This window comes from Ambystoma mexicanum, chromosome 6q, assembly GCF_040938575.1.
Source record: "Ambystoma mexicanum isolate Mex_15411 chromosome 6q, UKY_AmexF1_1, whole genome shotgun sequence".
In the NCBI taxonomy this organism is placed as follows: Eukaryota; Metazoa; Chordata; class Amphibia; order Caudata; family Ambystomatidae; genus Ambystoma; species Ambystoma mexicanum.
In genome coordinates this window covers 1547682525-1547707105 of record NC_090937.1, presented here as the reverse complement: position 1 = coordinate 1547707105, position 24581 = coordinate 1547682525, and the positions used below count along the sequence as shown (strand labels likewise).

The 24581-nt window shown below is 48.4% G+C and overlaps 1 protein-coding gene across 2 annotated transcripts in view; it reads right to left on the bottom strand.

Annotated features, from left to right (window-relative positions):
* Positions 1–24581, bottom strand: part of ATRN (attractin) — a 1434670-nt gene that overhangs the window by 844498 nt on the left and 565591 nt on the right. For both annotated transcript variants that reach the window (XM_069632253.1, XM_069632252.1), the window contains exon 21: positions 4888–4940. In XM_069632253.1, coding sequence (XP_069488354.1) covers positions 4888–4940 — 53 coding nt within the window. The remainder of the gene's footprint in view (positions 1–4887; positions 4941–24581) is intronic.

The following is a 24581-nucleotide window of genomic DNA, read 5'->3' as shown; positions in this document are numbered from 1 at the left end:
GAGACTTTTCCGTTTAACTACCAGAACCGCTTTATCCTATCCAAGACTTCGGCCCATTGACTTTGGCCTAGCCTATTGAATTGACTCTTCTGGTGAACTCAAAGTATCTGCACTGTGCAAGAATAATTGTAACCTTTCATGTTCTAATAACCTTTGCCTTTTACTCCTCTTGAAAATCATTCTGAAATAGTATTGAAGTATATTTGTATATTATTATATAATTGCCTCCTTCTAATGAATGTTTTATAACTGACAGATAAATAAATGTATTTGTCAAAGAAACCTTGAGTGTAAGAGTTTATTTGAACACCTGTGATTGGAGACCTTAATGTAACATCATTACTGCTCACATTCCCCTCTTGAGATAAGCCTGGCTGCTCAACATGCTACCAAAACTGTGTAGTAAAGACTTATACCAAAAGTTGGTTTGCCTACACCTGTAGTCATAGTTGTGTGTAGTGTTCCCAGAGGGTACTGCATACAAACTTTGCCTAACAACCACCCTGAAAAGTCAAGTAAGGCTGCTTGCATAACAGGGCATGGTTCTCACCTACTCGTCTTGCCTAGGTGATGGCCACAAGGAAAGCGGTCTTCCACGACAGAAACTTGAGCAGAGCTGAATGCATAGGTTCGAATGGGGCCCCCATGGACCTAGTGGACCTAGTCAGCACCACATTGAGGAAAAGGTTGTCCACTTGGTCATGCCAAAGTTCCCACCCGTGGCAAGAGTGCAGATTCCTGCTGAGCAAGTCGGTGACTGTGTTCTTTACTCCAGGCAGGTGAGACGGAATGAGGAATTATCCCCTGGGTGACGGCCCAGTGCCATAAGTCCTGCGCCTCTTTTGGATAGTACTGGTGATCTGGTGCACCCCCGTTTCCGGTTGTAAAACATTTTGGCGGTATTGTCAATGAAGACTCACCACCTTGCCCTTGAGGGACGGCAGGAATGACTTGAGGGTCCAAAACACCACCCTTAGTTCCAGGATGTTGATGTGCAACGTCTTCTCCTCTGACAGCCACAGGCCTCTGGCGTGAAGACATCCGGTGTGGGCTACCCATCCTTCCAGGGAAGTGTCCATCAAAACTGTCTCCTGGTACCGGGGAGGGTGGGGCTCTGGAAATCCATGCCCCCAGCAATATTGGAGCACACGCCCTACCACCTTATCCCCAGACGGAACTCCTCGTCGAGCGCAATCATGTCCTGGAACCCTCCGGACACCTGGACGCAACGGGCATCTAGGAACTCCTGTAGAGGGCACATTCGCAACCTGCAGAGCCGGATCAGGTATATGCATGACATCAGGCCGAGTAGAGACTTGATCGTCCTCACCCTGGCGATTCTGAATGCCAACAGCCGTTGCACTTTGCCTAGGATAGCTGATAGCCTCTCCTCCGACGGTGACACCAGGCAGGCCACCCCGTCGATTCTGGAACCCAGGAACAGTGCATCCTGCGATGGAGTCAAGCAGGACTTAGCATAATTTACTGAGGACGGTCCTCGCTGTGTGGTCGACGGCTATGTCCTTCGACCTGGCCCGGATGAGCCAGTCATCCAGGTAAGGGTACACGTGGATCCCTTGCAGTCGTAGATGGGCTGCCACCAGTGCCAGGCACTTGAAGACTCTGGGTGCCGACTTCAGTCCGAAGGGGAGAACCTTGAACTGGTAATGCTTCCCTTGAACCACGAAGTGCAGAAACTTGTGGTGTCCTTTGTGGATGGGGACATGGAAGTAAGCGTCCTCTAGGTCCAACAACAGAAAGTCCCCCTCCTCCAACTGGCCGAGCATGTGTTGAAGCGTGACCATTCTGAACTTCTGGGACTTTATATACTTGTTCAGTCGTCGTAGGTCAAGAATGGGCTTCATCCCCTGGTCTTCTTTCATACGAGGAAGTACCTTGAGTAAACTCTGGAGCCCCAGAGCCGCTTTGGAAATAGCTCTATCACCCCTTTCTTTAACATGGCCCGAACCTCCACCAGTAGCTGAGGGATGTGGTTTTCCTGCCTGGTCACCGGTGGTATTTGGAGACACTTTCGTTGGAACTCTAGTGTGTGTTCGTGGATGAGAGCGTCCAGCACCCAAATGTCAGTGGAGCTGGTCTTTCACATGCCAATGAAGTTTGCCAACCGGCCTCCCACTGGGGTGCATGGGTGGGGGCCCGACGTCCTGGCAAATATAATCTGGCCTGGAGGTCGACGGGCCATCTTGCGGTCCCCGAGGACGACGCGTCTGCCCCTGTTGGCTTCCTGGGTCGAGGAGCATGAGGGCTGATGGTAAGAGGAGGAGCCCCCGCCGAAACCCCTCAAGACCGGCTAGACTTCCTTCCTCAGGAACGAAAGGACGGCCGTCGTCGTTGCAATGTGCCCTCTGTGTCTGTCTTGATGGCCTGGAGGGATTCATCTACAGCCTTCGCGAACAGGTTGTCCCAGTCAAAGGACATGTCCAAAACCCTTGTCTGGACCTCCTGCCGAAAGTTGGTGGCCTTAAGCCAGCCACGACGGCGAAGGCAAATGCCGTTTCCCATCTGGCAGAACCCTGTGTCCGCAATGTCCATGGTCACCATGATGGCGTGATCCCTCATCGCCTTCGCCTCCTTCAAGGATCGCCAAAGCCTCTACCCGCTTGTTGTAGGGAGGAAGTCCAGCAGCTGAGCCAGCTTAAACCAATGATCCCGGTCGTATCTGGCCACGATAACAAGGGCGTTGGCATCCTTGACCGCCGTCGAGTAGATAATCTTATTACCCATCAAATCCAATTTCCTCCCCTTGCTGTCCAGAGTGGTGGATGACGCAGAAGACGTCTAATTTGAGTCTGGCACCCTGTACTTCTTTTACAGCCGGTCTCTCTTCGCTGGGGCTATAGAAGGGTTCTTCACCAGAGCCAGCCCTACATCCCAAACATCGTCCAGGAGCGGGACCAAAAGGATGGTCTTCCTCTTCGCCTCCCAGCGCTTATAAGAAGCCTTCACTCTTTTCCTCCGGCATGAGCTGGAAAAGCTCTGATGCATGGACATGGGAAAGATCCTATCTCGCCCGGAGGAGAGGCTCTGGGCGGAGGCGACGGGAGGTCGAATATCCCACCATCGCTGTGTCCGACTGCGTCTCCTTCTGGAGTGCAGGGGCGAGAGGGGCGGTAGGGGGGGGGGGGGGCATGGGTGGCATGGAGGCGTCAGATGCCTCCTCCTCTTGGCCGGCGGTTCCCCCAGTGCCAATGAAGTGACCGGCACTGGAATCGAGGGAAGAGCAGGTGGCAGGGTCGCCAGCAACCTCTGTATCTCAGACACCAGCGTGTGACGGGTTGAGAGTATGTCCAATGAAAGGTCTCTATGAGGTATCAGGAGCATAGGGGTGAGGTTTGGGCCCCTGCCATCCTAGTAGTCGCCTCCATCGACGGCATCTCCGTCGTCGTCGCCATCATAGTCGGCCCTGTCATGGGGCGTGTCCCCAGCGTCTCCCTCATCGCCCTCATGGACGGAAATGATCTTATCCTCATCACCCGAAGAAATGTGTTCCCTGAAGGCCTTCAACCCCCCCCAAGACCCCCACCCTTCTTTGAGTCCAGAGGTCCGGCATCCTCTTCTCCAGGGTCTTTTCAACTGGCTTGTTCGAAGCGGGCCCCCCCCCTACAGCCTTTGAAAAAGATGCCACCACCACCACCTCGAGGGAGGGTGATTTCGCCTGGTGCACCTGGGCCTTAAAGGAAAGGCTGGACCCCTTGTCTTGCTTGGTCTTCTCCTTCACGGCCGTTTTGGAAGCCTTGTCCTGTTTGGCCTTCTCCTTCAGGGCCGTATCGGACGCTCTGTCTCCCTTCGCCTTCTCCCTGTTTGGCCTTCTCCAGGTTCTCCCTCAGCTTACCCGGGTTATCCGACTCACTCTTGAATGAAGAACCAGACCGTTTGCTGGAGATCGATGCAGATGGGGATGACGATCGTGCCCTGGCCATCGCGGGACCTGCAGCAGAGGGCGCTTGGCCTTGTGTTGGGCTCCCACGGGTGGGGGCCCTCAAAGGACTTTGAAACCTGCTTAGAAACCTGCTCAGGTTTCCTGGATCCGGTAGAGGCATGCCCCTGGGTACCACCCGGTGCAGAGGCCTTGGCCTGCAGCCACAATTCCAACAGTTTGTGCCGATCCTTTAAAATGCGCTTCGAGAAGCCACGGCTAATCATACCATCTTCCTTCTTATGTGTCGGGTACAGGCAATACAGACAAATGCTTGTCGTATATGTATACATTCCTCAAACCGCAGTCGGAGTAAAGCTTGAAGAGGGAAGCGCCGTCCTTTTCGTCCGACATGATCCACGCGGTATAGGCCTGAAAAATCTTCTGAAAGCCTCCAAGAAGAGCACTCGACGAAAACAGTCATTGATGGAGCGCCGAAAAAAGAAAAGAATAAAAAAAAGGGGCCCCCATTAGTCAGAAGGATGATCGATGGAGCACACAGGCTCGATTGACCGAAAAATAGAGTTTAACTCTCAAAGGGAAAAACGCAGCAAAAAGCTCAAAGAGCGAAGCACAAGGAGTCCCAACACTTGAACGTGCAGTAAAAATGTGAAGATGTCTGCCAGAGGAGGGGCTTAGGTAGAGGGCAGTCATTGGCTGTGGGCAGTATGACCCAGAGCTCAGGGATTGGTTTATAAGAGAAAGTTTAGAAACGAAACAAACTTTTTTCTTTTACCGAGAATTCCCATCAGGACAACGGGGAATATGAGCATGTTAATTCATGCAAGACCCCATGCCGGAGGAGCACACCTACACTATCAATTTTATTTAAATTGTCTGTACAATGGCATATAATTTAAGCTCTAGCAAAACCAAATATGCATTAATGGTGATGCTGGAAACGAAGCCTGATTTTACGATTTCCAATACAATTTTTTCACACTACTTACAGTAACATGTTCCCTTAAGAGGATTTCCCTGGTAACGATTTTCAACTTCACACCTGTTAAAAAAAGTAAACATTTTTAATGTTAAGATTTATTACATGTATGTTTCAACAGAAGCTAAAATACGTAATATATGCCATATGCTATCCGATGCATACTCCATATCCGAATTCAAATTACAAGAACAGGGTCATGGAACAGTTTTTACATTCTCACACACTTTCCATGCTACGTACATTTTCCATGCAGTTTCTTGTATATAACATGGGAATTAAACAGATAAGGGGCATATGTACAAATGGGGTAAAGAAACACCATTGAATATCAATACAAAAGTATCATTGTGCTATTTTGTTCCCTCTTCACAGCAACAGTATTTTTTTTATTCACACTGTGTGCTCTTTGATCTAGTTATATGAATCCCTGCTAATGTCACTGCTTGTGTGTGCTAATAGCACTAATGTCCTTTGAAGGAAGGCATTAACGGTGCGTTAATGCACATCCTCAGACCACTAACCCATTGGTGCACTTACACCTGCATCATCCATTTAACACAGACATCGACTGAAGGGTTGTCTAAAAAGGTACGAAAGAAGAAGGGCTGGCAAATTGTTAATGGAACAGATCCAGAATTGCTTTGAAATCACAGTACCCAAGCAGCCAGTAACAGTTTTACAAAGTGAACTTCTGTGTCATGAAGGCAAGAATTATTGCTGCCATAATGTGTGCATTTTTTTTTGTTGTTTAATTTTCTCTTTGTTTGGTATTATATACCATGATCGTTGCCAAAAGTCACAATGTAATTTCTGAGTGGTCTAATGTTAACTGCAGTATGGTGTAGAGACCAAATGTTACTTAACCAATAATTGTCTTTCTGGTAATCCTATCAGTTTATAGTCACTTGATGGAGTACGTTTCTTACCTGCAACTCAAGTTCTTCATTATTGGTATCTTTAATAAATACACATACTTTGAATATTCCTTGTCAGGCTGAGAATACTCTGTTACACATTTACTAAAGGAAAAAAGTGTGCTTTTGGTCCCAGCCAATGGGACTTTAAGTGGTAAACCTCTCCGCTGGAGGCCATGTTCAGATTCGAACAGGAGAGTGATACGTTGTCTCTACCTGGAAATAATCTTTTAACCCCTGGGGAGGATGGAGGGTTTATGCAAATCTACAAAAGACACCACTGCTGGAGAACTGGAGTTACAGGTATGAAACATACTCCTCCAGCATTGGATCTTTCATAGATTCACATGCTTTGAACAGAACACATAGCAGTACTCGTTAACATGTTGGAGGTGATAAGGCAGAAGGTAAAGGAATAGGTGGTGCAGGACTGCTCTCCCCATTCTTGTGTCTGCAGCATGCTGCCCATCAAGGCAGTAGTGCGTGGTCAATGTGTGGGGAACCACCCAGGTGGCTGCCTGACATGTCCGTCAGCGGGACTCCTGCTCACAGTGCCGCCGCCATTGCTGTGGCCCTAGTGGAATGGGCCTGCACCTCGCCAGTTAATGGCTTATTTGCATTATGACAGAGGGAAATCACAGAAGCGATCCATCTGCACTCCCCTTGTTTTGAGATGGCTTTCTCTTTATTGGACAGGTCGAATGCAACAATTAGTTGAGTCTCTGAAAACGTTTTGTTCTGTCCAAATAGTACTTTATTGCCCTCTTCACATCCATGGAGTGGAGGGCAATCTCTGTGGGAGATGTGGTTTTTTGGAAGGAAGACAGCAGTATGATGGTAGAGTGCATGTGGAAATCTATTGGGACTAAGGATGAAGCAGGGGTTCAATTCCAACACCACTCTATCCCTCCGGAAGTATAAATATGGCTTGTTAACTGTGTTTTTCCAACACCCTCTTTGATGAAGTGATTGAAACCAAGAATGCCACTTTCCATGACATATTTGATGTGTGCTGTTGCCAAGGGATCAAAGGGTGCCCTCATGAGACCTGCAAGTACTGTGTTTAGGCTTCGCTGAGACGCCATTTTCCTGGATGGTGGAAACAAGCAAAATAATCCTCTCAAAGTGTTTTATAAATCAGTAGCTGAATAGTGGAACAGTGTCCCTCCTCCTGTTGTACCTGCATATAGCTGCTAGGTGTATCCTAATAGAGGAATGAGACAGCCCACCCTGATACAAGGTTAAGAGGTATGGAAGGAGCAGGTCCGAACATATTTGCAGCGGTTTTAAGTCATGTTGTGTGCAGAAATATTTCCATTTGTGTTTGTAGGAGCAGTTGAATGAGTTTTCGCCTGCTGCTTGCAGAACCTTTCTATGCTCTTCTGGCACCTCTAAGTGATTGAACTCTGAGAAATCAGGAGCCACACAGATAGTGTCAGTACCTGCGGGTCATGGTGTGGTATCCCGCCCCACCACCATTCTGCAACAGCATGTCAGGGGTTGCCTGCAGCAGAATTGGGGGTTCTCCGACATCTGGACCAGGTCTCAGTACCATGACTGGCGGGGCCAAGCTGGTGCTATGAGGGTGAGCCAGCAAGGAAGCGCTCGCATCTGCACAACTTTGAGGATCACTGAGATTGGGGTGAACAACATGGAGACCGCTCTTTCCCCCAACTCCCCACCATCAAGCCTTCTTGGGGCATCTTGCTCGCAAATCTCTTGCAGTTTTTGTTTTGTAGCAAATAAATCTACTTGCGGCCAAGTCCATCGTGTGGACACTTAAAAGTTGTTCATCATGGAGTTCCCTTTTGGGACAGTGTGTGGCCGCTCTACTGGGCTTATTGCCACCGTGTTTTGGACCGCTGGGAGGTGGTAAGCTTGCAGAGATATGTGGTTGTCGATCGCCCAGTGCCATAGCTGTAGAGCCTCCCAGGACACAGTCCTGAATCTTGTTCCACCTTATTTCCTTATGTAATACATTGCCGTCACCTTGTCCGTGAGTCACTCACTGTTGACAACCCGTAACACTGGTAGTAAGGACCAGAGTGCCCACTGGACTACTCTTAATTCAAGGACGTTGATGTGCTTGACTGCTTCCGACTGTGTCCACTGCCCTTTTACATGGAGATGATCGCCATGTGTTCCAAAAAAGACAGGAAGGAGTCCGTGACTAGGGTTCTTTTGTGTGGTGGTTCTTGTAGCGGATTACCAATGGAGATGTGGCGAGTGGATGGCCATCATGAGTCTTCGGGTCAAAACGGGGGTGACGGTCGAAGGAGCCCGTTGTTTGGGACCATCTGTCAGCCATTAATTCCTGAAGCCATCTCATTTCTAGACAGCAGTTCAGAATGAGTTATGTGTAAGGACAGTTTTTTGGAAGTACAACGAAGGGCTTAGTAAAACCATACAACTGAGACAGTACAATACTTCACTCTTGGTATAAGGCTTGTAGGGAAGGCATGGTATCACAAGTATTGAACATGACACAATGGACAATTTGTAAAACCTTTGTTGAAATTGTTCGGGAAACTCCTATTTTGCCCTATAACTGAGATGGGAGTAGTCTCGAACATTAAATGAAACATTTATTTATTCATTGTTTTTTTTGTTCTAAAGCACTTTTACAACAGTATAAACACAACAAAATTACTTTCATTCTTGAACTACATTAGTTCATACAACAACATTGTCATAAGTACATAATCAACACTACTACTAAATGATAAACAAAACAGTCCAAGTGAAGTCCGTCAAATCAAAATAGCCTACGATAACAAAACCTAATGCCTGCTCTATCTCTTGTACAAAAGTGTAAAAAGGAGATATGCATGCAAAAGGAGAAATCTGTGTTCAAATGATAATGTGACTGAACCAGCTTGCTTCCCACGTTAGGCCTCACAGGGTAAGGTGATCCTTGTAGGCAGGATGACACACTCTGGCTCGGTTTCCAACACAGTACACAGTTCAAAACTGTGGATCGAGGCTCGCCCGGCCTTCAACTTTAAAGTCTCTTTCTCTGACTTCAAAATGTATGTTACAACCAAAACGTTCACAAAAGGTTCCCCTCTACCGGGCTCAGACCTTCCACCACACAGTTCTCATAGGTCCCCCTATGCCGGGGTTACCACATCTCAGAATAAAGTTCAGCACAACGCAGCAAGAGAGGCTCCCTTCAACAAACTTAATATACTTCGGGTCTCCAAGAATCGGACTCAGACCCCTTTCGGATGTCAAAGTGGTTCTCTTACAGACCACTGCAGGACCACTTTGACTCAACGTTCACCATTTTACTTTCACTCTTGCCGTTTATTTGCCTTTTAGCTTCAAGCAATGTACCTTTCACAGAGACTTTCAAATGGCTACTTCTTTCACAGGACCACTCTGTTACTTAGTATCGCTGATCTCAGAACTGCATTTCACTTTAAAGTTCATTCATGTGTCTGACTTTCTTCACGTCTCAGCCACATGCATGCAACTTGCACTGGTGATATGATGTTGCTGCCTCATTCACTTTAACACACACCAGTCTATCGTCGCTTACCAACTCACAGGCTTTATTTGTTACTTTCTTGTTTTGCAGTTGATCATTTTTGAGTCAAGGTTGATACCACAGGCTTGGCCTCGACTCCCCAACCCTGCCCTTCACTTTCTAAGCAAGTCAGACCTAATCATAGATATATAGAACTGAAGACACCTATTCGAGGGGAGAAAAGCCACAAGTTAATTTTAGATGACCTACAGTAATTCAAGGGTAGTACACCATGTCAGTCATGCAGTGATTTTCAGTTAAGAAATAACTTAGTAAGCCAACCCTGTTACCAGGATACTTTTCTGAATAGTGGAACACAAATCTCGCTGCATGCTAAGGGATGGCTCAAAATGCAGGTATTCTTGAGTCTAGTGGGTCTCACCAGGCTCTGGGTCAGGATCGTCCTTTTCGGGATTCGCTTGTCCCGTCGAAGGAGGAGTACCAGCAGGCTCTGGTTACACAGCAGACTCTCCAGTTGCTGGAAATCGCTATGGCTGTCGTTTCTTCATCTTCCACTTCCGTTTCAGCTCTGTGGTGGAATCTTCAGCAGCCTCCAGGTTTGGTGTTTTTATCAGGAACTACAGCACAACATCTGCATTCTCTCCCACCCATAAAAAGAGTAAAAGACTAGATGAGTGGGAATCATTTTCCCCTCTCACCTAGGGACTAGGTACAATAATTATCAAGTCCAAGCAAAAGGTTCTGGGGTTTACACAGGTCAGGAAGATTTATCATGGGTCTCAAACTCGTACCCAACAGTATGCGAGAGGACATTGTTCCTAACAGTTGCATGCATTTCTGGATGGAAACCCACGTTCCCTGCTTGGGGGAAGGGGCCATTGCAGTTCAAGCCGTGACCCTGTCCAGGGATGGTCAAACTAGTGCCTCTGTCATGGAGAAGGGCGCCCCAAGGAAAACTAGTCATTTGGAGGGCTGTACACAAGACTTCTTGTAGTTGATGGTGAATCAGACATTGTAGCGACTTCTCTGTAGGCAAAATTTACTGTTTTGCCAGAGCTAGTGTGGGGACCACACACTAGCCAGTCGCCCAAGTACAGGTAGACTTGGTGACCACATTTCCTGAGTTACACTGCTATAGGGGTGGGGCACTTCTTTAAGGTTCTGGGAGCTGATATAAGTCATAAGGGTAAAACCCTGAACTGATAGTGTTCACTTCCCACAACAAAGCTTAAGTAAATGCTGTGCTTTTTGTGCAATGGAATGTGGAAGTACTCGTCACGCAGATCGAGAGACAAAGTACTCTTGCAGTTGAATCGCTCTTATTACATCTTGCAAGGTAATCATCTTGAACTTTGGCTTTTTATGAATTTAACATCCTGAGGTCAAGGATTGGCAGCCATTTTCCATCTGGCTTTTTGACAACAAAATATCTTAAGTAGAACCCTGTGCTTTTGAGTAGTTTTAGAACTTTCTGCACAGCATCTCTTGACCTCTTGCTTTAGTACCTTTATATGTGGTGGCACTGGTTTTGGTGGCATAACATGGGGTGTCTTGGCAAACTCTAGGACATGGCCTTCCTGGATGATGTCCAGCACACATCTGTTGTAATCTAGTTCCATTCCGCAACTTTGTGAAGTTGCCCCCTACTCATGCCCCCCCTTTCCATCTGTAGCGAGTCATGCATGTGGCTTTGTCTGCCTCCCTCTCTGCGAAGAAAAGGTGCCTCCGAGCTGGTCTGCAGTCCTTTAAGTTTGGGTATCCTTGAAATTTTCTCTTATACCCTTACGAGTAGTAGGAGCATCTTTTTTACGATCCTCATTCCCTTGTGGAAGAGGAGGCTGTTCTGCACGGTGCACCTCAGAAGGGACAAAGTGTCTTTCTGCCTTGAAGGGCTGTCAGTGATGTTACCGTCAAAGATATGGAATACATTGGAGGACACAATCTATTCTAAGTCTGGTTACTATCTAAACTGCTAGTTGACTGAGTCCAAATGTTCCAAATTCTTGCTAATAAAGGGCGAAGAGGCCGCCCATATGGGGCCTCATAATAGGTGTTAAAAACCACATAAAAGTGCGAGTAATGACCTGTACAGATAACTCCAATGTTCTCGCTGTCAGAATATGTCATGAGAAATTAGTTTGAGGTATTAATATCAGAAATGTATACGACCCTCCAGGCTCTAGCAAAACTGAGGATATTGTTGAGACAGTAATAGAATTGATCTCAAATATCAAGAATGTAGCATCCGATTTTTCATAGAAAACTGAAGACCTCTTTCCTTGCACAATAACATGTGACACTCGTTACTTTGTAAATATACTGCACTGTAAATATGTACAAATGTCATACTTGCTCCTGTAAATTATGTATCACTCATGTATATGCAACTAAGATATGTCTGTAACAAGCGCCACGATGCCCCCGGGCTTACGTGCGCTCTACAAATCCGAATAAATAAATAGAGGAGGATATGATTTATGTTGGGGGGGACTTTAATGCGACCTGTAAGTGCCCAAATAAAGTTCAGGAGACCGATTTCATGCAATGTAAATCAGAGATAAATTACAGGTAAAATGTCTAAGGGCCTTCTCTGGGTCACCAGTGCTGACGGCACTGAGGTTTTGATAAATGCCTGCACCTCTTCCTTGGGGGAACAAAAGGCATCCATTCAAGAGGTACCTATTTGATAAAACTATCTGGGTAGCAAAAAGCAAATCCGTCGAGATCTGACTGCAATAAAAAAAAAGCAATCGTTCTTATCCGGGAAAATTGGATTGCAATATGTTATTATAATATTATGTAAAATTCAAGTAACAGATTGCTAAAATAATCTGTATTTTCAGATAAAATTGCACAATGGCAGTATTTGGTAGCTATTGCCAAGATCAAAGATTCTCATAAGCTCTGCACAATGTTGATTACCTTCAATTCCAGAGTTACAAAACCTGAAGTATGTGTAATTGGGGAGCGAGCATGGCTGACATACTTAGCAATATATTCCATGACCCTCTGGCCACATGGGAGCCCAAGTATCATGGGAAACTATGATGGGTGTTAGGCAAGATTGTATGCAGTACCCTGTGGGAGACTGCACCAGACTTCTCCTCTTGGCAATAGTTAACCCAACCTTTGGTATAAGCATGTACTAAACAAGTTGATAGAGTGAGCAGGCAGCCTTATCGCAAGAGGGGTCATTGTGAGCTGTAGGGTAACAGATTACAGCGACAGGTATTCAAATAAACACTTACTCTTCAGGTTTCTTGATTAAACAATTATTTATTAATTTAACAGTCAGTTGAATAAGTCTTCTTTAGAAGGGAGTAAATATATGTAGCAGAAAAATATACTTAAAAATGCACACTCAGTTTCTTTAAATCAGTCGATGCCCATTTGGGAAGGCATGCAGATACTTCCTACACCCTGAGGTGACAAATAACTAGGACACTGTGGACAATGATATATCACTGGCACATTTAGAGCAATACTGAGATTAGTGTCAAAAAGAAAAGATGAGGGACTAAAACAATGGCTAACAAATATTCTTAAGCAGGTAAGTACTTTTGAACCCGCCCAATGCAAAGTAAATTAACCCTTTCCCAGATACACAAGTTATAGAATTTTGACTTTTGTTGAGGGATAGTTAAAGCACGAAGTCAGAGGTTAGAAGAGTCTTTCAGGGAGCCAGGACAGCCAATGTTAATTGAGCAAAAGTCTAGGTAAGTTGAAGCACTTCTTGAAGGTAAGTAAAAAAAGTCTTGCACAATGTTTAAGAAGTCTTTGTAGAAAATGAAATCACTGTTGGGCCACAAGCTGGGAGACTTGCGAGGGACAAAGCTGCAAGCAACTCTGCAATGGCAACCAAGACAAGTCTCAACTGAGAGTTAGCAAGGCTACACGAAAAAAAGGCAAGTACCCCTTAGTTTACAGTACCTTAGGTCTGAAGAAATTGGTTCCAGCTGGCTTCTGTTCCCGGGCCTCAGTCGTGGGGACAAGAGGGAGGACGTCTGGGGACTCCTGTACTACGGTTTGAAGGTCGGCAGCAGCAACGGGCAAAGTTCAGTTCAGCAGCACTTCGCGGTTTCAGCTTTTCGCAAATAGCACCACCGCGATTCTCTTATACCTTATGGACTTTCCTCCCATCTGGGGTCCAGCACTCTGTTGAGGTGTGTTAGGCAAGATTGTGTGCCGTATCCTTTGGAAGACTACAACAATCTTGGCCTCCTGGCAACAGGAACCCAACCTTTGGTATAGGTCTATACTACACAAGTTGTTAGTGTGGCTGAGCAGCCAGGCTTATCTCAAGAAGCGTCAATGTGACCAGTAGAGTTGTAACACAGTGTTTCACAGTGACCGTTATTCAAATAAACTACTACACTCAAGTTTTCTTGATTAAACAATTATTAATTTAAGAGTCATTTATATAAGCCTTCTTCAGAAGGGAGCAAAACATGTAACAATTATAATATACTTCAAAACAGTTTCTCTAAATCAGATGATACCCATTGAGGATGGCACACAAACACTTCCTACACCCCCATGTGACTTAAATAGCTAGGACACTGGACATCGATTCATCACTGGTACATTTAGAGCAATACTGAGTTTGCTGCAAAGGTTAAATTGCGGAATAGAACAAAGGTTAACAAATAATTCATAAACAGGTAAGTACTTTTAAAACCTTCCAATTCAAGTAAATTAACTCTTTCCCCTGGGGGAAAGGTAAAGGCACAGAATCAGAGGTAAGAGGAGCCTCTCAGGGAGCTTGGACAGCCAATGTTAGTTGAACAAAGTCTAAGGGAGCTGAAGATCTTTGCAGGTAAGTAAAAGTCTTGCACAATGTTTATAGAAAAGTTGTAGAAAAGTTTGTAGAAAGATTCGATTGAAAGGCACCAAGCTGGTAGGCATCTGAGGGGCAAAGCTGTAATCAACTCTGCATGGGCAATCAAGACAAGTCTCAACTGAGAACAAATCAGGCTACACAACAAGAGATGAGTCCTCTTAGGTTTACAGTACCTTTGTTTAGAAGAAATGGTTCCAGTTGGCTTCTGTTCCTGTACAGCTCTGCAGATCCTGGTGTTCCTGGACCTCAGTCATGGGGACACGAGGAAGGACATCGGGGGACTCCTGCACTGCAATGGGAAGGTCAGAGGCAGCAATGGGCAAACTTCCATTTAGCGTCAGTTCGCGGTTTCAGCTTTTGGCGTCTGACAGCAAATAGCAACACTGCGGTTCTAAGATACCACTTCAGACTTTCCTCGCATCTGGGGTCCAACACTCAATTGAGGTGTCTCCGTCTTGGTCAGTCCTGCTCGGGGAAGTCCAGAGGATCTTCCTGGCGATCGGGTCCAACTTAAAAGCAATCCACTCAGTTTGGTGTTCCTCTCCCTGGCACTTCGGTTCCAGCAGCAGCAGTGGATGTACAGCCAGCTTCGAGAGGATGTTCAACTAAGTGCACTTTTGGGTTGATTGGTCCCACCAACCCAAAGGGAGAAGTCGTCCTTGCAGGACTTACCTAGTCGAAATGAATTCGGAGCTTCATCACAGCTGCAGGGCTTCACCGGGCAAACCAACGGCCCAAGAGTTGCAGCAGGCGTCTCTTCCAAGTTCTTCGGATTCCTTCTTCCAGTGGTCCACTCTGCCTTCCAAGCCAAAAAGCCTTGCCTTTTATGCAGGTTTCTCCTATTCATTCCAGCCTAGCTGTCAATCACAAAGCAGGGTGGCTGTCCTTGACGGACAGCCAGCCGCCCAATCACCTTTGGGTGCATTTCTGTAGCCAAGGGGGTTAAGCACAGGGCGCTTCGGGCACCACCCTCACTTCCTGCCCCTGCCAGACATACTGGAGCCAGAGGCTGGCTTCACTTGTGAATCCCGCCAAAGGCAAAACTAACAAAGGGACCAAACCTGGTTTGAGACAAGTAAATCTCAAGAAGGACTTTTTCGAAAGGAAATGGCGAAAACAGAAGACCGGGCCATTATGACAAAATGGGCACCCATTAGTGCCTTACTGCAGCTACGAACCCAGTCCGCGGTAAAAACACACCATGGTAGTAAAAAGTAAACCACTGCCACCAGCCATTAATTGTAGAAAAGTTAACAGAAATGTTACATGAGAAACTAGACAACGGGGAAATTGAATAACTCCTCCAGCACCCTAAGGTAAGATAGTGTGTGCTGGGTCTAGAAAGTTACAAAATGTAAGCAAAGTCAATTTCACTTCACTGTTCTAGGAAATAGTAGTTTCACCAGGAGAAGGTATTGAAGCCTATGGGAAATCTAAGAGATTTCCCTGTGACACTGCACTGAAGGTGCTGTGTATCACATTGCAAAGATGATGCCGATGGAGTTTGTCACACTGCAAAGTCAAAAGAAACTGTGTAAATCACAGAGAAAATACATGAGAGGGTGGGAAAAAGGTCTCAGTCTCTCCAGGTTAGAAAGGTAAAGTCCTAAAATCCAGGTGGGGGCCTCTAGCCCTTTTCTGAGAATTCTCCCTAACAAGGTGGCTCAGGCTTGGTCAGTCCTGCTTCATGGGAGGCCGGAGGAACTTCCTGCAGCTCGGGACTGACTTAAAGAAGAGACACTCGATTCTGGTGTTCCTCTCCCTGGCAATCGGTTCCTGCAGCAGCAGTGGAAGTACAGCCAGCTCTGAGAGGATGTCCTGATGAGTTTGTCTTGGGGTTTATTGGTCCCATCAACCCAAGGGGAGTAGTCATCCTTCGCAGGGCTTCTCTAGTCAAGGTGAATTCAGAGTTTCAGCACTGCAGCAGGGTTTCACTGGACAAACCAACAGTCCAGGAGTTGCAGCAGGGATCTCTTACAAGTTCTTCTTCGGATTCCTTCATGCAGGTTTCTCCCACTCATTCACAGCCTAGCTGTCACTCACTCAGCAGGGTGGCTGTCCTGCAAGGACAGCCAGCCAATCACCTTTGGGTGCATTCCTGGAACCAAAGGGATTAAGCACAGGGAGTTTCGGCCACCTCCCCAACTTCCTGCCTGCCAGACATGCTGGAGCGAGAGGCGGACTTTAACAGTGAAACCAGCCAAAGACAAAACAAAGGGCCCAAACCTGTTTTGGCGCGCAGAGTACATTTCAAGAAGGACCTTTCCAACACGAAATGGTGAAAAAAGAATATTGGGCCTTTTTGACAAAATGGGCACCCATGGGTGCTTTACTGCAATTGCAGCCTGCGGTCGAAACACTCAATGGTAGTAAAAGGTAAACCACTTCCACCAACCATTAATTGTAGAAAGGGTAACATGAAAATGTTACATTACCCACTACACAAAAGGGGATACTAAGTAACCCTCCAGCACCCTATGTTAAGATAGTGTGTGCTGGGTCTATAAAGTTACAGATGAACAAGCTACTTTCTTACCTGGTAACGTTCTTTCGATGGGATGGTCCGACGACGTATTCCTTATCTATGACAGGTAATGTCCACAGCTGTGCTGCTTTGGAAAATCTTTGGCGTCTGCGTCCTGCGTCGATGACGTTGATGCGCCGTCCCCGAGGACCTCCTCCGACGGCCGACATCACCCGATGTGATAAGTAGGACGCACGACGCCCATAGCCTCAGTTATAGTTTTTTCCCAGAACGTGTGCCACCAGTTTTCTGCCAGTCAGACACACCAGGCCTTGCTGAACGCAAGCTGCAATCGCAAAAGAAATACTGCAGCAGGGGAAGGCAGGGAGGGTGCGATATGGAATACGTCGTCGGACCATCCCATCGAAAGAACGTTACCAGGTAAGAAAGTAACTTGTTCTTCGAGGGGATGGGTCCTCCGACGTATTCCATATCTATGACAGACTCCCAAAGCAGTACCAAGCAAGGAGGTGGGAAAGAATTTAGAATACAAATTTAGCATGCCCAATCATTGCGGAATAGAGAACAGCCTTGCCAAAGGCCAGATCTTGCCCTCTGATGGAATTGAGGGAATAGTGACGTACAAACGTATGTACTGAAGCCCAGGTGGCTGCATCACAGATTTGACGAATAGGAACTCCCCTCTGCAGGGCAGTCGACGCAGCCACTCTTCTGTTAGAATGGGCCCGCAAGCCAGCCGGAGGGTCCTTACCCGCCAAGTGGTAACACTCGGAGATAGCTAAAATAATCCAACGAGACAAAGTAGTTGATCGTCCACTCTGACCCGGGACATGCGCGAGATATAAAAGCTCAACGCTCTCCTAGGATCAAGCATATGGAGCCTCTCCTCTTCCTTACCAGGATGTGGAGGAGGATAGAACGCCGTAAGAACAAACTTCTGGCTCAAATGAAATTCCGAAACCACCTTCGGAAGCAAAGAAGGACGAACTCGAAGGACAACCCTGTCCTTGTGAAACACAGTGAAGGGTGGCTTAACTGAAAGTGCCTGTAACTCACTCACTCTGCGAGCGGAAATAACCGCAACTAAAAAAACAGCCTCAAAGGGCAAGAATGTAAAGGCTCAAAGGGAGCACCCATAAGAAACTTAACAAGGTTCAAATCCCAACCTGGCACCAAAAAAGGTGACAGAGGGAACACATTAGTGAGCCCTTTCAAAAACTGCGAAATTAAAGGAATCTTAAAATATGAACACACTTCAGACGAGCGCTTAACTATGGACAGCGCCGCCGGGTAACCTTTAATGGTCCCCACTTGCAAGCCCCTGTGGGCCAAAGAAAGCAAAAAAGACAAAACCATGGGAATGTCGCATTCAAAAGGATCCACATTCTGAACTCTGCACCAGTCGCAGAACTTTCTCCAACGGCAACGGTACAGAGACTTTGTTGCCGGCCGCCTGGCCTAAAGCAACACCTCCATCACGTCTTCAGGGAGGTCCCAATCCTTATACCGAAACCTTTCAGAAGCCAAGCGTGAAGATTGAGGGATCTGACCTCTGGATGGAGAACCTGACGCCCCTCCCGTGAGAGCAGATCGTCTCGGTAGGGAAGACGACGTGGAGGGCAGATGGACAAGTCTAGAAGGTCCGGGTACCACGTCCTCCGGGCCCATGCTGGAGCAATGAGGATCATCCAGGAACCGAACCTCTGTAACCTCTGCAACACTTGCGGGATGACGGGGACTGGAGGAAACGCATACAGCAGTGGGAATGACCACTCCATCACGAACGCGTCTCCTAAGGCTCCTTTTGGAGGAAATTCCCACGAGCAAAACCTTTCGCACTTCCGGTTGACACTGGAGGCAAAGAGATCCACTTGAGGGGTCCCCCAAAGGGCGAAGATCTCCAGGAGAATCTCCTAAGCCAGCTCCCACTCGTGAGAAAGTGTGCTCGGCCTGCTCAGAGCGTCTGCCGTCTCGTTGTTGTCTCTGGCCAGATGAACTGCCGAGATCGAAACTTCCTGCTGGATGGCCCAGAACTCGAGCTGCATCGCCTCCCTGCACAGCGGAAGTGACCCTGTCCCCCTGCCCTTTTTGTTGAGGTAGTGCATGGCCACCGTGTTGTCCGTCAGAATCAGAACACTCTTCCCGCGCACAGTCGGCAGAAAAGCCTTCAGGGCTAGCCTGACGGCCCTCAGCTCCAGCAGATTGATATGGAGTCTGGACTCCGACAGAGACCAACGACCACTGACTGTCAGCTCGTTGGCATGAGCTCCCCATCCCGTGAGGGATGCGTCCGTCACGATCGTCACCTCCGGCCAGGGCAGCCAAAATGGGGCACCCTTCATCAGATTGCCCTCGACGGACAACCACAGAAGGTCCCGGGCTACCGAGGGCGGCACCTGAACAGGGCCCGACAGCGTGCCGGAGGACTGAGACCACTGGAGCTTGAGCACCCACTGCAAAGATCTCATCCGCAGACGAGCCTTTGGCACCAGAAGAATGCAGGATGCCATGAGGCCGAGCAGTATCAAGAACTCGGACGCTGGGAGAGTCTGGGCAAACTGAAACTTGTGCACCATCTGCTGAATGTGAAGAGCCCTCACCTGAGGAGGAAAACACTGCCCCAGGGACGTATCGAGCACTGCTCTGAGGTACTGGAGCCGCTGCGTTGGTGACAAATGGGACTTCTTTAAATTGAGGGAGAAGCCCAGCCTGTGAAGGGAGTGGCAGGTGACGGACAGATGATCCAGGACTTGCTCGGGAGAGATCCCCCCTGATCAACCAATCGTCCAGGTAGGGGTAGACGTGAATCCCCCCCTTTCCTGAGATGCGCTGCCACCACCACCATGAGCTTGGTGAAAACCCTCGGGGCGGAGGTCAAACCGAACAGCAGGACCAGAAACTGAAAGTGCGAGTCGCCAACCGCGAACCTCGGGTGGTACTTGTGCTTGGGATGGATCGGCACATGGAAGTAAGCATCCTTGAGGTCGAGAGACACCAACCAGTCCTGAAGTTGAAGGGTCTGGAGGACTTGAGAAAGAGTCACCATCTTGAACTTGTCCTTCCTGAGGAATTTGTTCAAACCGTGCAAGTCCATGATGGGTCTCAATCCCCCGTCTTTCTTAGCTATCAAAAAATAAGGGGAATACCATCCCTTGTTCCTCTCCGCTACAGGCACCAGTTCTATGGCGCCTTTCTCCAGCAGGGCTTGAATTTCCTGCACAAGGAGCGGATCCGGACTCTTCAAAGAGGTTCCCTGGTGGATTGTCGTGAGGCCTTTGCCGAAAAGGAAGACAGTAGCCGTGGGTTATGATCTCCAGAACCCACACATCCGAAGTAATGGCTTGCCACTCAAGATGCTGCGCCAGCCTTCCCCCAACCGGCAAACCATGGGACCTGGCCTCATGACTGAGTGGTAGCGGCTTTGGCGTTGCCTGAGGGCAAAGAGGCAACTGCCCGAGCGGCCTTGGCACCTCGAGTACCTTTGTTTCCACCTCTGGCACTCTTACGATGGCTTCTGCCTGCTAGCTCCTCTCGCTTCACTGAAGGACGAGTAATAGCGAAAGGAACCTCCCCTCCATTGCTGTCCCCTAGGACAAAAAGGCGGATGTTGGCGAACTGCAGCGCCCAACGACTTCGCTGCAGCTTTGGAGGTCTGCAACCTCTCAAGGCTCTCGTCAGCCTTGCTGCCAAAAAAGGTGTTCACCGCCAAAGGGCATGTTGAGGAGGCGGGACTGCACATCAGGAGCGAACCCAGACTTCCTCAACCACGCAAACCTGCGCATTACGGTGCTCGCCGCCATGGACCGGCTGACACAATCCGCCAAGTCCAAACCCGACTGAGCGGCCTCACACATGGCATCCTTGCCATCCTGAACCATAGCAAGGAAACCATCCCGTTCGTCCCCTTCGGGAATATGATCAGCCGCTAATGCAACACAGTTCCACAGAGTGTGAGTGAAACGAGACAAGGCACATATGGAGTTGGCCACCTGAAGCGCCATACCCCCAGAACAAAACACTTCCTTCGCCCAGCCGTCAAAACGTTTGTCGTCCCTATCCAGAGGGATGGTAGGATACGACGCCTGCTTTGCCGGGGCCGTAGCCGCCTGCACCACCAAACTCTCCGGGGTGGGGTGCCTAGACAAGTAGCAGGGGTCGCTACTGGCTGGACGGTATTTTCGCGACAAAGACTTGCCCAATGCCGGGAGACTCTCCGCAGCAGTCCAAGCCGCCGCCACCCTTCTCTGCAAAGCCATATGAAAAGGCAAAACCGGGTCAGTGGGTGGACCGAGATCAAGGATGTCCGTGAGATCATCCTAAACGGAGCTAACCAACCCAAGTACTCGGTAACCCGAGACATAAAGCGCCGATATGACGAATCGGCCTGAGTGCCAGGCTCCAGCCGACAAAACTCCACCTCCAGAGGGGTGTCCAGTCCACTGGCATCATGCAGTGACTGCCTCAGGTCATCAAACTGACTATGGCCCAGATAAGGTCATCCGGAACCGGAACCAGGCCGCCATCAGAGCCTTCATCACCCTCTGAAATGTACTTCAGGCGGGTAGAGGAAGACCTCTGCGGACCAAAGCAGTGCCGGACCTTCGCCATAGCCTTTCTAGGGGCAAAGCCCGTGCCACGGGGCCCCTCTGACACCACCGTCTCGAAAGGCGTCGAGGGCGCCGAACGAGTCGGCGTCGACAGAAAAGGCGTCGACGTCAAGCGAATCGGCGTCGACGTCAGCTGCAGCATCTGCGGCGTCGACAGTCCTCGAAGCCAGACATCCAAGCGCGTCTCTCGACAACCTGGTCGCCGACGGTGCCCACGACCCCCTCGGAGGCAGAGCCTCGAGAGAAATCATCGACGACCCCGGCGCCACAGGCGTCGATGTCTTCTTTGAAGACGGCACAGGATCACGCGGTCTCGAGCGCGTCGAAGACCGGGACCTGGAACGGGCATGGCGAGAACGGCTACCCTTGTCCGAGCGGGACCTCTCCCGCGAGCCGTGCCGACCACCCGAGCCCGAAGGCGTACGGGCGGTGTCTCTCGACCGGTGCCGACCGACCCCACTCGGAGGCGCAGACGGACCGGTGCCCTGCGATTCCAGAATCGCTAGCATCTGCTTCCCGAAGGAAGCCCATTCCTCCGGTGTCCCTTGCATGGAGGGATAAGCGACCCGCCGACGGGCGGAGTCCTCGGAAGAGGACGGGGAAGGTGACCTATGCCGGCGCTTCCTGGAATGCCTAGAAGAGGCGGAGGAGTAGCGAGACCGACTCCTGGAAGGAGACCCACCGGACTTCCTCCGACGACGCAGAGAGTCACCCCTCGAGTCATCGGTCGAAAGCCCTGCAGACCTCGACTTCTGGGGCTTAGACACCCGACCTACCGACAGTTTCTTCTTGCGTTCTTGCAAGGCCTTCGCAGTGAGCGACTGGCAGTCGACACAGTCATCCGTCTCCCCGAGGCAACAGAGGCAGGCGTCGTGCGAATCCGTGACCGACATCTTGGACCCACAGTCCCCGCAGTTCTTGAAGCACGGACGCGGGGTCGAAGATGAGAAAGACATCGCCACGGACAGGTCTTCACAACAAACCGAACAGGTTCAATGAACCGAGAATAGAAAACACGTTCGCGGAAAAAACGGAACTGAGGCTATGGGTGTTGTGCGTCATACTTATCACATCGGGTGCGGTCGGAGGAGGTCCTCGGGGACGGCGCATCGACGCAGGACGCAGACGCCAAAGATTTTCCGAAGCAGCACAGCTGTGGACATTACCTGTCATAGATATGGAATACGTCGGAGGAACCAATCTCCTCGAAAAGTAAATTCAACTTCACTTCACTGCTCTTGAAACAGTAGTTTATCCAAGAGAAGGTATTTACAGGTTTGGGGAAAAATGAAACACTTCCCTGTGCCACTGCACTGAAGGTGCTATCACAATGTAAAACGATGATGCCTATGGAGTTTGTCAGACTTCAATACCAAAAGAAACAGAGTGTTCAAATTAAAGAAAAATACATGAGAGAGTGGGGAAAACATGTCTCACTCTCTCCAGGATAAAAATTACAAGTCCTATGTCCAGCAAAGGAGCTGGGGGTCTCTAAGGTAGAAGTGAATTAAGCATATTTCGGAGGAGAATTCTCCCTAAAACTAGGTAATGCGTTCAATTTACATTTTGAATGCACAGAGATTGCATATAAAATTAAAGCTCTTAAAGATTCTAGAGCGACTGTCCCCATTGGCCATTCCAAAAGGGCTTCGAGGCTAGGTCAGGAACTACACATTGTCTTTGGTGGTTTGATATCCTCACGAAAGCAGAAAGGGTAGGGAGAAACCTGGTCTTTATGTGGCAATGAGAGACTTTCGAGCGGACTTCGATATGGTGAATAGGAACCAACTATGGACAAAAATGAACTCCTTTGGCTGCCCGCAAGATCTATTGTAAGCCATAATGTGTCTATATGTGGACACTTTGGTCCAAATCAGGTGAGATAGTAGAGGATTAGTCTATACACCTGTCAAAACCAAGAGGTGTAAAACAGGGTTGGGGGCTTGCACCCCTGCTTTTCAACATAAATATTGCAGAAATAATGTAAGTGCTTGAGTCTATAAGTATCTGCCCCCGCAAAAATCATGGGGACAAAGGTCACATGACTCTCATATGCAGACGACCTAGTCTTATTTGATTGTCCCTTTGCAGGCCTCATGAAGAGCTGCAGAGATTTGCTACGGAGCATGACCTTATGAATGATGAAAAGACTAAGGTCATGCATTTCTCGCACAGACCGGTATCTTTCCCCAACTTGGTTACTGATGGAAATACCATTGAGTATGTCACTGGTTACAAATATTTGGGTGTGGAAATCACTACTAGGATAGATTATAGAAAATTAATAAAGTTACTCAACGTAGTGACTACCTTACTTATAGTTCATAGTCCCCTTTCCTCCATACTTATGGGACATTCCTCTGTCCTGTGAGATGGGACCGGAGCACTTTGTAAAAAGCATCACATTTTTCAAAAAAGTGTCCTTCCTCTCTTTTTACGCGGGGTACCAAACGTGGCTGTAAACCCGCCGTCCTTAGCTCCGCCCAGCGCATCGCCCATCAGTCCTTTTCTATCGACAGGTTTAAGACCGTTAAGCAATAACAGAGGAAACTTTTTAGAGGGGACGGCGGGCGGGCGTATGGAGGAAAGGGGACTATGGACTAAGAGTAAGGTAGTCACTACGGTGAGAAACTTTATTATACTCCTATGTCCCGTCCCCTTTCCTCCATACTTATGGGAGTTTCCCCCAAGTACTCCTCACAGGAATTACAGGTGGATGGAAACTCCTTACTGAAACAGGTTCCTAAGCACAGCTTGACCGAACTGAGCTCAGGTCCAGACAGTAACGCTTACAAAAAAGATAATGGGGAGGCCCACGTAGCCGCTTTCGTGATGGTCTCCCAGGGAACATATTTATTGAAGGCAACGGCAGCCGCCTTGCCCCGCACAAGATGAGCATGAATTCCTTTTGGGCCCCGAAGACCCTGAATGGTATACGGCTCAGAAATACAGGCAGCGATCCATCGCAAGATGGTTGCTTTCGAGGCAGGCTTTCCTTGTGGATTTCCAAAGGTCACAAAAAGCTGCAAAGAGTTCCTAAGCTCAGATGTTCTGTCCAGATAGAACTTAAGGGCTCTTCTAACGTCCAGGCAGTGCAGAACCCTTTCGGCCTCTGAGGCCTGGTCTGGACAGAAGACAGGCAATAAAATTGACTGATTCTGATGAAATTCAGAGACCACCTTTGGAAGAAAGGAGGGATTTGTCCGCAGGACAACCTTATCCTTATGAAAAGTAAGGAATGGATGCTCTACCGACAAGGCCTGAAGCTCAATTACATGCCTTGCCGAAGTCACAGCAAACAAAAAGGACACTTTCCACGAAAGGTACTTAAAATCGACAGTAGCCATGGGCTCAAAAGGCTTATG